Here is a 16,924-nt window from a genome sequence, read left to right on the forward strand (position 1 = left end):
TGTCTTCTAAATAATATATTTATAATGTGATTTCATCATTTCTTTTTTTAAAGTATTATGAATTCCAAGAATATAATATACACTCATGTACAAATACAAATACAAAAATCCATTCAAAAACCAAATATAAAATGATTAGTGGATTAACTGTCATTTTTCATTATCCATTTGGTTGTTGCTCCAGTATTTAAAGTTGTCTATACAAATAGTCATTTTAGCTGTTTAGAATATAAAATGTTTTTTTAATAAGAAAGTATTGGTTTTAAAATTAAAAGTGGAACAATTAAAACCTCAAAAGTAGTTTATAGATTATGTTTCACTCTTACAAAATTAGTCTTTACATACAAAACCATTTCCTTTTACCTTTAAAACCTTTAAGTCTTGAATTCGTTGAATATTTCACACAGAATTCAGCTTGAGAATAGAGAAGATCAGGAAGCAAATCCTCTGAACTTGTGCCTTCTGACTTGGATCCAAGAAGGTACTTTCTTGACTGTCAGCCATAGTCAGACTGACCCAAGCTCTGTTGTTCACCAGTTGACTGTGGCCTCTTCTGAAGCAGAGGACAAAAGTGGACATCTGAATATCAGGTATTAGAAACTTTTGAACGTTTTTTTATTTATTAATAACAAAATGAAATTAAGATGTTTGAACAAATATTTATTGAATTGATGGTCAGTTAGTAATACATTGGTAATAAAAAATGCAGTGATATATAATTTCAGGAGAAATAGAGCAGACAAAAATATGCTATAAAGCAGAGTTTTATAAAAATAGAAGAAGAAAGCTATGAAACTTTAGAAGGGGGAACTCACTTCCCTTTCTGGAGATGAGAAAACTGAAAAACACTCTTAGATTTAAAATAATTTTTAAAAATGTTACTTCAGTTTTAATGAATTATTTTTTCTTTTTAAAATTTTTTTTATTTTGAGGCATGGCTCTCTGGGAGGGAGTGATATAAGGGGAAGTCTAGATAGTATAAAAACTAAAAATATTGAATAAAATTAATTTAAAATATATTTTAAAATTAAATAACTGGAGGTATGAATTGGTGTCAGATTTTAAAAGGCTTTAAATGCAAACAGATGAATTTTTCTTTTATTCTAAACAATAGGGAGCCAGTGAAACATAGTTAGACCAGTTATAGATGTCAGTTTGGCTCCTATGTAGAATATAGATTGGCAAGAGAGAAACTTAAGGCAGGGAAAACAAATAGAAAAATATTGCCATAACCCAGGAAAAAAGATGATGAGAGTTTAAATGAGGGTGCTGGCCATGTGAATGAAGAAAGCTGGACAGGTACATAAGATGTTGTAGAGATAGAATTGACAAACTTGGAAAATGATTAGGTATGAGGAATAATAGAGTGAAAAAATAAGGGGAATTCTAAGGTTATCAGTATAGAATTGGGGAAATAGCACTTGGAAGAAATGGCCTCTTTCTCTCTGTCAAGTATGAACAAATACCTATGCAGAGAAGGAAGATAAGGGAAGGAGAATGGTGTAGCAAGCCTGAGGAGAAAAAAGAAGTTTTTAAATAGTTGCTTCAGAGAATCTAAGAGTTGGTTAGGAAAGAACAAAAGTACTGCAGACTTGTAGTAAACCCAGCAGCATGGTCATGCTGACTCAGTACCATTCAGCAACCCATGAGGAGCAGAAAATGAGTTTTTATACATCTTACGTCAGAGTTTTCCTCATTTGCCAAGGGCAGAGGGGCTTATATCTGTATTTTATAATTTTGCTTTTAAAAAAACACTGAGTCAATAAAAATTAGCATGATACTCCCTACATTTCTCTCTAAGGTAATTTGTCTTAAGAACACAATCTTGTTTTGTGGAAAATACAGGAGAAAATATTTTTTTTCTCCTTACTCCCAATAACCTCTATAACATCAAATCCCATAAAATGAGAGATGGAAGTAGAAGGAAGATACTCAGTTTCCTTTAGGCTTACTTTCTGATGTTTTAGAATCATTGCCTAATTTAGGAACCCTTTTTATTTGAATTTGTACTTACTTTCATTCTAGGGAAACAATTCTGTTCCATAAAAACAAATTTTATTTTATTAAAAAAAATTTTTAGGAAACCCTCACCATCTATCTTGGAATCAATATTGTGTATTAGGCAGAAGTGGTAAGAGCCAGGCAATGGGGATAAAGTGACTTGCCCAGGGTCACACACTTAGGTAGTATCTGGGTTCAGATTTGAAGCCAGGACCTCCTATCTCTAGACCTACCTTTCAATTCACTAAGCATTTAGCTGCCCCCAAAAAGAAAATTTATATTGACATTAGACTCAAATCTGATAGAGATAATAAAATGAATTGATACAAAGTATAACTCTTTAAATACTTATTATTGCTTCATAATAGAAACCTTGTTATGTAAAGCAAATATTGGTGTCATTTAGCAGGTGATTTGGATTAGTAATCTAGGATTGGGACCTGAAAATATTAATTTGTATATACTCAAAACATATTTTACATTTTTGTGTGTGTTGAGGTTTGTGAAATGGTTGTTATAAGTTATAATACAGGTAGAGAATAGTCCTTGTGGTTTGTTTTAAAAGAAACTGGATCTTTATATTTCTTTCTTTGCTAAAACAGTGAAATCTATCAAATAATTTCTTTTCTCATTTCTATTAGCTCATCAATCACTGTGGATGGAGTTGTGATCAGTCTGTGTTACAATTCCAAAACCAAGTCAGTGGCACTACAGTTAGCTGATGGACAGATCCTTAAATACCTTTGGGGTAAGTATCAAAACTCTAGGAGTTTTAGGAATTTTCCTTATATATTTAAGTGGAACAGTTTAGCTCTTGTATTTGTTAGTTGCTCCCAATAAAGAATAAAATGCTACGTTATTTATAACCATGGGTCAGAACTTTTTCTATCTGCCATTTTTCTGTACTCTCAGAAAAGTGTAATTAATATGTTTCATTGAGCCTTTCTCAGGGTTTCATTCAGTTCATGCCTTTTAAAGTATAATTTATGTTTTTAAATGTTCCTCCTTTTGTGTGTTCTAGAGGGTGTAAATGGCTTGTTGTACTACTTTAATATACTTCCATATCACCTGATAATAAGTGTCTTAAAACTTGTGCTGTTATTTATTTATAAGTAACAGAATCCAAAAAGGAATAATTTTGTATATATTTATAGAATCTTCAACTCCTGCTATTGACACATGGAAGAATCGTAATGGTTTTGCTGTCCAATTTCCCTACCCGTGCACGCAGACTACACTGGCTGTGATAGGTGGAGAAGTAAGTGATCCTGGGAAGGGACTTCTTCAGGGAGAGAATGATGTTAAAGACAAATCACCTTCCTCAGCTGACTTCTGTGTGCTCGGCATAGATAGAAAAAGAGTTTCATTCTTTCAGTGCATCCAGTGGAATCTAAAACTTATTCAAGTATACATCCTTATTGCCCAAAAAATTGAAGAATGGATTTACTGTGCACTCATCTTTTGGGTAAATAAATAGAAGTGAATGGACAGATAATTAATGTTCAAAAAGTATAGAATGTTAGAGAAATCTGTTCACATAACATGTTATTGTAGCCATTAAATGTGGAATGTTCTGGTAAACATTGCAAAAATTTAGATCTTTCCCATATAGAGTACTGTTACTATAGTTTTGAGTATACTTTAATTGATTGTTGCTCACATTAATGTGCATATTTCCTCTACTGCTGGAGATTTCCACCTATCTACACCTCAGTATGTATGAATTTTGTTCCACTTTTTTCCTATAAATTCCCTTTTGGTGGTTCACTCGACATCTTGGGAATTTTTCTCCATATTTTTTAACATTATGTGGGTACTAGTGTGCAACACAGAGGCTGGCAACCTAATGTTATTTCATTTTTACTTCATCTAGGCCACATTCTTAACCAGTTATTCATCTCTTCGGTGATACCTTTTATATTATTTCTTCTGTGCAGTTCAGTATTGGCAATATTCTACAGCTATTTGTGCCCATCATATATCTCTCCATAATTTTGATTCTTTAGAGACTGTGGTATTCCCTGTCATGTAACATTATTGGAAAGCTTTTAGGATTTTAAAAGTTGAATTTTATTTCAGAGAGTAACGTGGGCAGTAGAAAGTATAATTTAATTTACCAAATTCAAACCAGCCTGCCATCTCCTTCCCATTATTTCTGAGCCAACCTCATTTTATATCCACATTGAGTATACAAATAATATGTCCTTACAGACCAGCTCAATCCCAACTATATATCATGGTCTACACAATATACATTCTTTACTCACTCTTTTTTCTGTGAGGGTTGTTAAATTTAATTCCTTTGAGTTGTTCATTTACATAAGGGAACTTTGTAGTATTATGACTTGAATTATAGTCTTCAAAATGCCACCTGCAAACATCTTGTAGTTTAACTCTTTCGTAGTTATTGTCTGTGATAATGCAAATACCCTTAGTGAACATGCCTCCCTTTTATGGGTATTTGGTAATTATGGTCATCACAGTTATTTGTGTTGGACCTATGAAGGAATCTTCTATGATGTAAAAATATACATAGAAGGTAGATTGTTAGAAGAAAGCCTTTGGGGCTTATTTTATTTCAGTGTGTAAAATACATTTTTAAAATAAGCAAATTATAAGCACATTTAAATCTTATGTTTTCTGTACACTCTTAGTTAATGTGACTATAAAGATGTGATCTATTCTGGATAACCTCTTGCAAAAGCTAGACTTTTCCTTTATATTTTTTTTATCACAGATATCTTTGATATAGAACATTTTTCAAAGATTTTTTTAAGAAGTGAATGCAGGCATGAGTCATTAGATAGTCATGTCCTTTCAATTGCCTATTTTAATTTCTGTTAGCATCTGTATTTTCCCCCTTGGGTATTCATTATCTTTCTTTTTTTCATACATTTTATGTTTTCAAAATCATGTCATCTCTGATGTTTTCTTTAGTGTCTTAGTTTAGTTTCTCTTCTTATCATTTGAGTGTCATTTTTATTTCTTCCTATAGTTCTTCAGATGCTGAGAAGTTAGGATCATCATATCAATGATGATAAAAATAGTCTGTTATGGAAATATCTATTGGTCTGTTTCATTTTTTTCCATTTGCTGTCCTTCCAGTTTCATATTTGGTTCTTGGTATAATCTGGATTAATTGAGCCTCCTGTAAGCAGTTGTCAGATCATTTTTCCTCCACTGCTCTTTGCTATTTTATCTTCCATAGCCCTCCTCTGAAAAATTTTGTAAATCAGTTTACATGCTAAACATTTTAAATCTGTGCATATAACATAACATATATGTATGGCAAAAATACCATATAAAATAACTTTTATAATACCATTTACATTAATTTTAGTTTATCTTAATAAATAATGCTTACTTGAAAAACTTGCATGGAAAATTATTAATTTTTCATTTCAATAGTTTTTAGCAAGATTTTACTAATAAAATACAGTGACGGTTGTTATTAACCAAGAATACACAGGATTCAATTTCTTCATCCAAGAATATATTTTCCTTTCTTCTCTAGACTCACTCCAAGTGGAGCCTCTGAACTGAGATCAGTTTAATTTTCTTAACATATCTTTAAGAAATCCTGTTTTTACTTTTGCAGGGATTTGTACTTCAATTGTTATGATTAAGCCTTTGGAGAAATTCTTTCTCATGGCAACCAAAGCAATCCCATTTTCTTCTCAAAATTGGGTTAGGAGGCAGCTTATGAAAAACATATGAGGGGAGAAATAGCATATCAAATTGGCTCAACAAAACTTATCTTTAAGAAAAAATGCGCATCAAGAAAAGTTTGATAATTTTTTAAGACATGAAACTATCCAACCGAGATGTCTAATATAGAGATTATGTCCTCTGTAGTCCCTGTAATGTCAGTAGTGAAAAATTGACATAGATGTCACAACTCATAATTTCTTTTCTTTTTGTAGGAATGTATCCTGGGGCTGACAGACAGATGTCGCTTTTTCATTAATGACATTGAGGTATCTAGGTTAACTTTTAAAATTTGTGCCACTGGTTGTAGCTTTGAACATAAACAAAATGCTGACTCTACTGCCCTCCCCCTTGCTTTACTTGCCATTTTGTAGGTTGCATCAAATATCACATCATTTACTATATATGATGAATTTTTGCTGCTGACAACCCACTCTCACACCTGCCAGTGTCTGTACTTGAAAGACACTTCTTTTAAAGGTAAGTTTTCAGATAGCAACTATAATCAACTATGGCAAAGAACTTTTTCCTCCTGAAATCACTGTCTCCTTCTACAGACTTGGGGATTTTGTTTTGCTTTTTTTTTTGGCATTTTTAATTTAATTTTTTAAAATATAGAATGTTGGGAGTATAAGGAATTTTGAGATGTTGCTTAGTAACTTTACTTATTTGTAGATGGATAAATAACTCATTCTAAACCAGCTAGAATCTGTCCCATGTCCCATTTGTAAAGGCTTCCAGAAAATAAAATTCTACAACTCTCTAGCGATCCCATTTGTAACCCATTCTAATGTTCAGTGGTTTGTCTTTTTAGCCAATTTTGTCATATCTCTGACCTAAATCCATCATTCAACAAACTAGTTTTATTCATATTTTATCTGCAGTAGCAGTAAATGAGGGTAGCTTGATAAATATTTTCCTCTCTGTTTGAACATTATTTTGACCACCATCTAGAGAAATTTTATCTTCTAGTTTGTTAAAAGACAAGGTCCTTTCTTACTGCTGTTTATTCTACATTTTAAAAGTTACTGCCTTTCATTTTTCCCAATGTATTATACATAGTTTAGTAATTTTTCCCATCACCACCCCTTTCCATTTATCAGCAACTCTGGGAGTTTTTTTTAATATGATTACATTAGATGAATCTAATTGAAAGTTGAGAAGCTGCTCATAAATCTTACTGATTTTATTTTTTAAAGTAGTAGGTTAAGAGGGCTCTGCTCCATAACAGGGGAAAAAAATTACTGGAAAAAAATAAATATTCTCAGCTTTGCTTGAGGAGTAAAGAATCCTGGGTATGGTTTATTTATAATAGATTCACTTTGAAGGAGGCTCCCTAGCTACCTTCCTCTATCTCCAGAATAAATTCATCCTGGAGACAAGGCATTTTTATCTCGCACTTTGTAAACAGAGTAGGATAGATATTATTACGTAGACATTGATTTCAGCTCATTATGGTCAGAACAGAAGCACAGAAATAGTTTGTTGAGTTACTTCTATAGATCTAGGTGCCATTCTTAATTCTTTACTTGGGCCTGCTTATATTAGCTAGTTAAGGTCTGAGTGTCATGAATCACAGAGGCTTATAGTACCTTTCACCCTACTTCCATGATAATCCCTTCCCAGGAGTAGTCAGATATGGTCTTAATAAAAAATAGCATCCAGCATCTTCTCTGTTAATAGCAGCCTTTACTTGGTACTTTAGTTTGTGCACTTGAGTCATTGAAGGTCACAGGCTATAAGTTGGTCTTAACTTCTCTAAATGTTTGTAATACTACATCACAGATTGCCACTGCTGCTTTCTCATGACAGGGAAAGACAAGCAATTTTTTTTTGTTCCTGTTTCTGTGTTTTATTGTCCGTCTTCTTTATCTTGCATACATGTGCTAATGCTAGGGACACAAAAAGAGGCAAAAAGGCAGTCCCTGCCCTCAGAGAGCTCACAATTTAGTGGGGAAGACTCTATGCAAACAAACCTATTCAGGGCAAACTATAGACAGGATAAGTGGGAAATAATTAACAGGGGGTAGACATTAGAATTAAAGAGGTTGGGAAAGGCTTTCTGTTGAAGTTTGGATTTTTATTGGAACTTAAAGGAAATTAGGGAGGTCAGTAGGTGGAGCAGAGGAGGGAGAATGTTCCAGGCATGAAGGACAGTCCGAGAAAATGCCTGGAGCTGAGATATGAAATGTCTTGTGTGTGGAACATATAGGAAACCATTGTTACTAGATGGAAGAGTACATGTCATGGAGTAAAGACAAAGACGACTGGAAAGGTAGGAGGGTGCTAGCTTGCAAAGGGTTTTGAATGTCAATCAGAGTAGTTTGTATTTGATCCTGGACTCAATAGGGAGCCATTTGAGTTTATTGAGTAGGAGAGTGACGATTGAATCTACACTTTAGTGATCAACAGGAAGATGAATTAGAGAAGTAAGAGACTTGAAGCAGGCAGACCCACCTGCAGGCTGTTTCAGTAGTCTAGGAGTGAGGTCTTGTGAGCCTGCATTAGAGCAGAGACAGTGTCAGAGGAGAAAAGGGAATGTATTCAAGAGATACTGCAAAGGTGAAATTGATAGATGTTGGCAAAACAGCTTGGAAATGGGGAGTGAGAGAGATAATGAGCATTCAATAGGTTTCAAGCCTGAGGAACTGGGAAGATGGTATTATCCTCTCTAGTAACAGAGAAGTAGGAGTGAGGAAAAGTTAACAGGAAAAGATGATGAGTTCTGTTTTGGACAGGTTTCGTTTTACGATGTCTGCAGGATATCTAGCTTGAGATGTCAAAAGTTCTAGTTGTAAGATTGGAAATTAATAGAGTATGGGATAGTTTGAAAGATAGATTTGAAAATCATCTACGTAGAGATCAGTCCAGGGGAGCTGATGAGATCACCAAGGGAAATAGTAAAATGGGAAGAGGGCCCAGGACAGAACCCTGAAGGATACCTTTCCTTTACACTGTATATAGCCTATATGCTCATAGTTCTTTGCAAGTTGTGTCCTCCATTACAGCCTGAGCTTCTTGAAGTCAGGACCATGTTTTTATTTCTTTTGTATCTGTCCGTTTAGCACAGTGCCTGGTACATAGTTAAAATTTCTGCATCACCTCTTGTTTTTAATGTTTCTTCGTATTCTTATTTGTCTTTTCATAGGACAATTATATTTTATTATGTCCACATGAGTCGTTTGCAGTTTTTGCTATTATTGACAGTGCTGAAATGAATATTTTGTGTAGTTAGGCTGAGTATTTTCATAGTTCTTGGATCACTGAGCCAGAGGATATGAACAGCTTTATTTCTTTATTATCCATTGTTAGAGCAAATTCCAAAAGATAATGCCAGTTAGTGGTTCCACCAGGGCTGTAATATCATACCTATTTCTCTACAGCCTTGCCACTCTGTTTCTTTTCTTGGGGAGCAGTTTGTTTAGCTATAAGAGGCAGTGTGGAACAATGAGGGGAAAAATGCTGGCCTAGGAGTAAAGAAGTCTGGGTTTGGTTCCCAGCTCCAACACTTAACTAGTTTTATCACCATGAGTAAGTCACATAACTTCTCTGAGCATCAGTTTTCTATAAAATGGAGAGAATAGTGCACATTATTATCCTTATTCTAAAAAAAATTTTGTGTAAACCTTAAAGTATGTAATTAAGAGTTACTATGAATGCCCAAGATTGCAATAGAGACTATAATTTTTTTGAGGAAGAAGGGAATAGATAATCATTCTTTGAATTAGTTTTTTATCTTATTTTTTAAAACATTTTAAATTTTTTATTATTCTAAACTTAATAAATGCCAATAACCATTTGCATTTCTCTATATAACCAAAAAAATAGATTATATGTGAAATTGCAAATCTCATTACATGCCACTTTATATCTTCACTTCAGCACATTAGTTTCAAAGCTGTTTTACTTGTCTCTTGTCCCATGAAACTCCTTTGGATCTCTTCTGTATGTTTTCCTAAACTGTGTCTTTGGTATACTTATCACAAACTTTCTTCTTACCCTAATGTCTATGTCCCCCAAAAACACTTTCCCTTGTATCTAGTTAGTCTTGAATCTAGTCATACTCAAGACACACCCACTTGTTGGCCATATATGCTAAATACACACACATACATACATACATACATACATACATACATACATACATACATACATACATACATACAAATATCTTTCTTTTTGCACATCTAGTCCATCACTTCTCTGCCAAGGGGTTGGAAGCTAGATTCATTATCAATCTTCTGGCATTGTAGTTTTTCATTGTTTAATCAGAGCCTCAAGTCTTTCATAGTTGTTTTTATTTCCTGCCTTGTAGCCATTGCATAAATTGTTTCCTGGTTCTGTTCTTCTCATGTTATCTGCATCAGTTCATACACATCTTCTCAGGTTCTTCTGAATCCATATTTTTATAACTTTTTACAGCTATATGGTAGATAAGAGTTCTGGGCCTGGGGTCAGGAAGACTCATTTTAGTTCAAATCTGGCCTCATACTTACTAGCTTTGTGACCTTAGACAAGTCAATCCTGTTTGCCTTAGTTCCCTCATCTGTAAAATGAGCTGGAGAAGGAAATGGCAACCATTCCAGGATCTTTGCTAAGAAAACCCTACAAGGACTTATGAAAAGTCAAACAACTGAAAAATTATTGAACAACAGTAACACAAATACATTACATTGATATACAATAATTTTTTCAGCCATTCCCATTCAGTGGGCATCTCCCCCGTTTCCAATTTTTTTCCACCTCATAAATTAGCTGCCATAAATATTTCTGTATTTACAGACCTTTTCCCTCTTTGTCTCTTTTTAATCTCTATGGGGTACGTGCTTAATGGTTATATCCCTGGGTCAAAGAATATTCAGATTTTAATTACTTTTGGATCATAGTTTCAAGTTTCTTTGCAGAATGACTGGATCAGTTTACAGATCCACCAGCAGTACATTTATGTGCCTATTTTTCTGCAGCCTCTCCAACAGTTATCCTTTTTGTCATCTTTGCCGATTTGATATCAGGGTGTATGAGTGAACATTTAAGAATTTTTAAAATGTACATATAGCTCTTATTAGTTGTTTGAAGTATTTTCATGTGGTTATTGATAGCCTTCTTTTCTTTTTTTAAAGAATTCTTTTTTCATATTCTTTAACCATTTATCTAGTGATTGAATCAGTTCCCAATTTGCATTTGATATTAACCCTTTATCAGAAAAAAGACTTTTTTCCCAATTATGTTTCACTTCTTCATTTTTTAAAATATTCATTAATATTAATTAATTAATTAACTGTATATATCATTTTTCTGGTTGTGCTTAATTCACTCTTTGTTGTATCTGACTCTTCATGACCCCATTTGGGATTTTCTTGGAAAAGATACTAAAGTGGTTTGCCATTTCCTTATCCAGTTTTATAGGTGAGAAAACTAAGGCAAAATATTTGCCCAAGGTCACAGGGCTAGTAAGTGTCTAAGACTGGATTTGAACTCCTTTACTGTGGGCCTGGCATACTATCTACTGTGCCACCTAGGTTCCCCTTACTTCACTCAACATCAGTTCATATAAACTTGCCCTCTGCACCTCTGAATTCTTCATATTTGTTATTTCTTATGGCATAGTAATTCTCTGTGATATTCATATAAATTTATTGTATCTTGGTATGGCTTATAAATAGACTTAAGTATTCTTGGTCCTCTGTTTGATCCAAAATACAATTCTTTGAAGTTTATATGATATGTCTACATCTTTTTCTAGTCCAGCTTTTCACTACTTATAGTTGGGTGATTATGGCAATGTTTCAGCTTGTTTGACCATTATGTGTTTTCAGCTTTCCAGGCAGGCCTATCCAACAGTACTTCCTGTAATGAGGAAACTCTAAGGAAAGTAGAAAGAGGCTCCCGCATTGTCACTGTTGTGCCTCAGGACACAAAGCTCGTATTACAGGTCAGTTAATTTTTTTTAGGTAATCTTTACAATTTTTACTGTATAATTGATACCAGAATTGAAAATATAGAGGAAGCCATTGCTCTTTAGAGTCTCCTCTGAGAAGTCATCCAAGGCATTTATTAAAAGCCTGTCTTTGTTTTATCTCTATGGAACAATGTAGACAAAATTCCTGCTCATTAGGAGTTTTGCTGGAGGGCTCCCCTTTTACTGATAGCAAAGTGAGAGGCAGAAAGAGATTCATCATCATCAAAAGATAGTTTGTTGTCTTCACTATTTTTATAGGTCTGTGTTTGCAATAATGTCATTTGGGTTGTTCCCACTTCCCTTTGGCCTGAGAGGCTATTATCTGTGTTCCTTCCTTTATTTTTTTAATGTAAAATTTAATACATTATTTACATTATTTTGTTAAAGATGCCGAGGGGAAACTTAGAAGTTGTCTATCATCGAGCTCTGGTTTTAGCTCAGATTCGGAAGTGGTTAGACAGGTAAGTGTTGTGTATGGTTTCACCAATTAAGATATTGTTAATATGATGATTATAGGTTTGTTTTTTTTTATTGGTGTCAGGAAAATCTTAGGGTCTAAGAGAAAAATTGCCTTTGAACAGCCTTGGGAGTTCTTTCTAACTATGATTCCTGCCTCTATAACATTTTTTAAGAAGTGCAATGAACTTTGATACTTGATTTTTTTTCTTCTGTGGTCTAAGAGTAAAAACACATCATTACATTCTTATAATAACAGTTCATTTTTTTATGTGAGAGATAATCTACTTATAAATTATAAGAATTAAAACATCCTGGTTCCAATGAAATGAATTTTTCTGAAATATATATTTTCCATCTATCTTTTATCTTACCACAGACTTATGTTTAAAGAAGCATTTGAATGTATGAGAAAACTGAGAATTAATCTAAATCTAATTCATGACCATAACCCACAGGTAATTATCTGAATCTCTAGTATTTTTTATATATACATTTCTTGAACACAACTCACTTCCATTCTACATTTAAAACTTCCCTCTTAAAAAGAAATCATTAAGGCTGAAATGAGAAAAGAAAAATGAAGAAAATTTTCAAAGAACTAAAATCTATCAAGCATACTTTTATAAGTGAATTAGAATGAGAGATTAAACATAAAATTGTTATTTACATTTACATATTATGGAGTCATATCAGTGCAGAAATTAAACTAAAAATGTCTTCCTTTTGTTTATTTGATAAATTGAAATCATTGTTACTTTTTTTATTAGGCATTTCTTGAAAATGTGGAAACCTTTATAAAGCAGATTGATTCTGTAAATCATATCAACCTATTTTTCACAGAATTGAAGTAAGTGTCTGAGATTTTTTTTAATCCCCTTCCCTTCAACCTTTTTAAAAAATTAAAACTAATTCAAAAAACAAATTGAGCTATAAAATAACTTATTTCCTGTCACTTAAAGTATTTAAGTGAAAAAAACTTAACAGATGTTTTAGAGTGATTTCCCTCTTATTACATGGAAATTCAAATGTGATGACTTTTATGGTTCCTTATAAGATACCTAAGAGTCTGTGATTGAGTCTCTTTGAACAATGATTCTTAATTTTGATGTCATTAGGAACTGAAATAAATTTGAATGGCTTCTTTTAGGGACATGAACAAACAATTAGGATTTGACTGGAATTTTCAGTAAAGAGATATGCTATATTTTTTATTCTGTAGAACAATGTTGTTGGTACCTCTGACTTTTTTCATTGCTTTACTTATGTGCATTTGGATGTAAATTATTAATTGGATTCATGTGTTCAGAATTCAATTAATGATATTTTATATATGTGAATTTTTTTTAGGGAAGAAGACATTACAAAGACTATGTACCCTCCTCCAGTGGCCAACAATATCCAAATGACTAGAGGCCCAGATGGTAAAAAAGTAGACCTTATCTGTGATGCAATGAGAATAGCCATGCAGAACATAAATCCTCACAAGTATGTATTCTATAAATTAAGATAAATTAGTGAAATAACAGGAGTATGGAATTATACTTCTGTAGCTTTGATATTCATTCAAAATATGAAGTTCCTATTGTGTTTGGTATGTATGTGTATTCTAGAATCTAGTTCACTGTCTAAGTTTATGTTACCATAAGAGGAAGGGTAGTAGTCATTGTGTCAAAATCCTGGGCTTGGAATCCAAAGAAATGAGGTCTGACTTTTAATAACCAACACTGAGTATTCTAATATGGAGAATAGGGAGACTAATATTTTTGCACTATCTAGCTGATAAAATTGTCATAGGGAAAGTGCTTTTGTAAACTTCAGAGTATTGTATGAATAGGAGATGATTTTATTCCACCAAAGGAATATTACCATGACTTTGGCTTGAAAACTGGATAGTAAACTCAAATATAAATTTAAATATAATTATTTTCATTTTTATCAACTTCCTATTTTTCTCTTAAAATATTCTCAAAATAAAGACAATAAAACATCATTTATTTTGGGAGGGGAGAATTTTTTTGACCTGAAGAAATAGGTCCTTTACAATGAGCAAATACATACTGGACAATTCTTACAGGTAAGGCAGTGAAATATAAAATCATCAACCCTGTCTTCAAGATATTTGCAAATCTAATTCTGAGGCAAGATATATACTTAAGAATAGTTATATAATTATAGAAGGCAATAGTATAAGACATATTACCAAGCAGTATATGATAAATTGCCAGGCCAGTGATATAGATTACTAAGATCATTGTTTAATTGAATGGCCCAGGAAAGTTTCACAGGAGGAGTAGAATTTGATGTAGGCCTTGAAAGATGTAAAGAACTTGGATAAGCAAAGAGGAAACAAGAAGGCCTTCTTGAAGAGAGGAAGTATGAACAAATGGATGGATAGTCAGGAAAGTACAAAGTTTCTTGAATAAAAAAGCAGAAGTACATAAAGGATGAAGAAAAATTAATGAAGCATAGAAGAATAGGTAGGTTGAAGTGAGTTTAAGGAAGACTATCTGGTTAAGGAGTTTGTTGTAGTTGTAGGATAACATAGAAGGTATTTGAACAGTTGAGAAACATCCAAAAGTAATATTTTAGAATATTCAGCACTGTGATAATCATTCAAGATAGACTGAAGGAAGAACAGAGGGGGCAGGAAGAATTATGTTATTAAGAGTAATATGGAACTTTTTAATAGTATTCTACTTCTTATTTCTTTTTCATTCAAGTAAAAAAATAATATCATGGATTTTTTTCCCTAAAAACAACTTTTAAGAGCATGTTATGAAGTACATACCTAGAGCCAGTCCACACTCTCACTTTTAACATCTGACAGTATTGTGCAATGTTTAAAGTTTAGAATGGTAACAGACTCACAAAAATGAAAGATTCTGAATCACTAAAAAAAAGATTTAAATTATTTTGACAGTTTTAGAATTATATTTTAATATAGTCTAGCTCTTCAAAAATTAGTGGTCTAATTTTCAGTTAATTAAAAGACAGTAGCTATTGGGACATGGAAATCACTTTTAAAAGACTGATATATATTAATTTAAGGTCGCCAAGGAATTCAGCTATGTAATTCCTAAATGAAAACTCAAGTCAGCAGTCAACCTTTTATGGAGTTTTTAATTACAAACAGGAGGATGAAAGGTATCAGAGAGAGGGGGGGGGGGCGGAAGGGAATAGGGCTTAAATACCCCCTCTGTTTAGGCTGGGCCAAAGGCCCAAGCCCTTAGATTGCTGAGGCAAAGAAAAGAGATCAGTCCCAATCACTCATGTGACCAAAATGGAGAAACAGTCTCAGGGGCCTCCACCTCCAGCCTCCTTCAGAGCAAGCCCTCCTCTCAGACCTCTCCAGGAGCTCTCCCTCCAGGACCTCTCTCCTCTCAGACTCCTTCAGAGCCACCTCTTCAGAACCATCTTCAGAGCAACCTCTCCTCAGAGCAAAACCTCCTCAGAGCAAAAACTCCTGTCCTCAGACCCCACTATCTTTAAGGAAACCATCTAAGTCCCCTCCCCTCAGTTCTCACATCTACCAATCACTGTCGATGTCTCCCCTGTGCCAATGGTGGCTCTAGCTTAACCCAGGACCGCCCAGAGGTCTGTTTCCTTTGCACATGTCTGTTGAAGGTCATATTCTCAAATAATTAAATCTTGATCTTTTCTGCAGCCCTTCCTAAATCCTGTTACTCTGAGTAGGGTGGAGATTGTATTTTCCAAGACCTGGTTCTGTCATTCCAAGTATCTCTATTGTATCAATTCTAAAATCAATCATGACTCAAAGAACTTCCTGTTCTATGCTTAAGCATAGGTCAAAGCCCTTTCCATTGTTTAACAAAAGGTGTCTGTCCTAAAGTAGTCTTAAGTAGGGAGGAGAAGGAAACTCCCATGCCAAGGAGTTTCACATTCCAATAGAGTTCTTACTATCAGTAGGAAATTTTTCAAGTATGAAATTTCCCAATGGTGAAATTTCCAACATTCATAAGTCTAAGAAATTTTAAGGTTTACACTATTCAATTCAACAAATATTAAGCTTTATAGGTTATGTCTGAGGTACCCTAATTAGTATCATTTATGGATAAACATGATTTTACTATAGGCTTACTCTTACTAGTATTATTATTTTTAAAACCCTTACTTTCCATCTTAGAATCAATACTCTGTATTAGTTCCAAGACAGAAGAACAATAAGGGCTAGGCACTTGGGGTTAAGTGACTTGCCCAGGGTCACACAGCTAGGAAGTGTCTGAGGCCAGATTTGAACCTAGGACCTCCTGTCTCTAAGCCTGGCTCTCAATCCACTGAACCACCTACCTGCCCCCAGTATTGTTTTTTACACCTAAAAAAAAGAAGAACATTTTAACTTCAGAAAACTTATGTAGAAATTTATTACATGTAAAAGGTAAAAATAAAGTATATTTATTTTAAAAAAGAGCAGAAGCAAAATCTTTCTGAGTAAAAAGTCAAATGTGGTCTCTAATAATGCTAATTAACATTGGCATGAGGAATTACTTTTCATTATTTTTTCCTCTTTTCACCTTAGGTACTGCCTATGTATACTGACTTCTCACATAAAAAAGACTAAACCAGAACTGGAAATTGTCCTACAGAAGGTTCATGAGCTTCAAGGTACGATAGCAATGCATTAAGTTTACCATTAAGCACCCTTAATTTGCTGTAAATCTTTTCGTGAGGCTATTCTATCAGGACAAGAAAAAACTAAAATTATTTTTAAAATAGCAAAGCAAATCATCATGAGTAGAATACCGGCATATGTGAGGGAATTGGGTAGGAAAGAGGGAA

The 16,924-nt window shown here is 33.6% G+C and overlaps 1 protein-coding gene across 4 annotated transcripts in view; it reads left to right on the forward strand.

Annotated features, from left to right (window-relative positions):
- Positions 1–16,924, forward strand: part of ELP1 (elongator acetyltransferase complex subunit 1) — a 105,212-nt gene that overhangs the window by 37,741 nt on the left and 50,547 nt on the right. For all 4 annotated transcript variants that reach the window (XR_008913576.1, XR_008913575.1, XM_001362098.4 and 1 more), the window contains exons 14-24: positions 408–590; positions 2,643–2,749; positions 3,156–3,259; positions 5,925–5,978; positions 6,084–6,189; positions 11,526–11,641; positions 12,056–12,129; positions 12,504–12,582; positions 12,895–12,974; positions 13,475–13,612; positions 16,665–16,750. Coding sequence is in view for 2 of the 4 variants with exons in the window: in XM_001362098.4 (XP_001362135.2) it covers positions 408–590; positions 2,643–2,749; positions 3,156–3,259; positions 5,925–5,978; positions 6,084–6,189; positions 11,526–11,641; positions 12,056–12,129; positions 12,504–12,582; positions 12,895–12,974; positions 13,475–13,612; positions 16,665–16,750 (1,127 nt within the window). In the remaining 2 variants the exon portion in view is untranslated. The remainder of the gene's footprint in view (positions 1–407; positions 591–2,642; positions 2,750–3,155; positions 3,260–5,924; positions 5,979–6,083; positions 6,190–11,525; positions 11,642–12,055; positions 12,130–12,503; positions 12,583–12,894; positions 12,975–13,474; positions 13,613–16,664; positions 16,751–16,924) is intronic.

Source organism: Monodelphis domestica, chromosome 7 (assembly GCF_027887165.1).
Source record: "Monodelphis domestica isolate mMonDom1 chromosome 7, mMonDom1.pri, whole genome shotgun sequence".
Taxonomy (NCBI): domain Eukaryota; kingdom Metazoa; phylum Chordata; class Mammalia; order Didelphimorphia; family Didelphidae; genus Monodelphis; species Monodelphis domestica.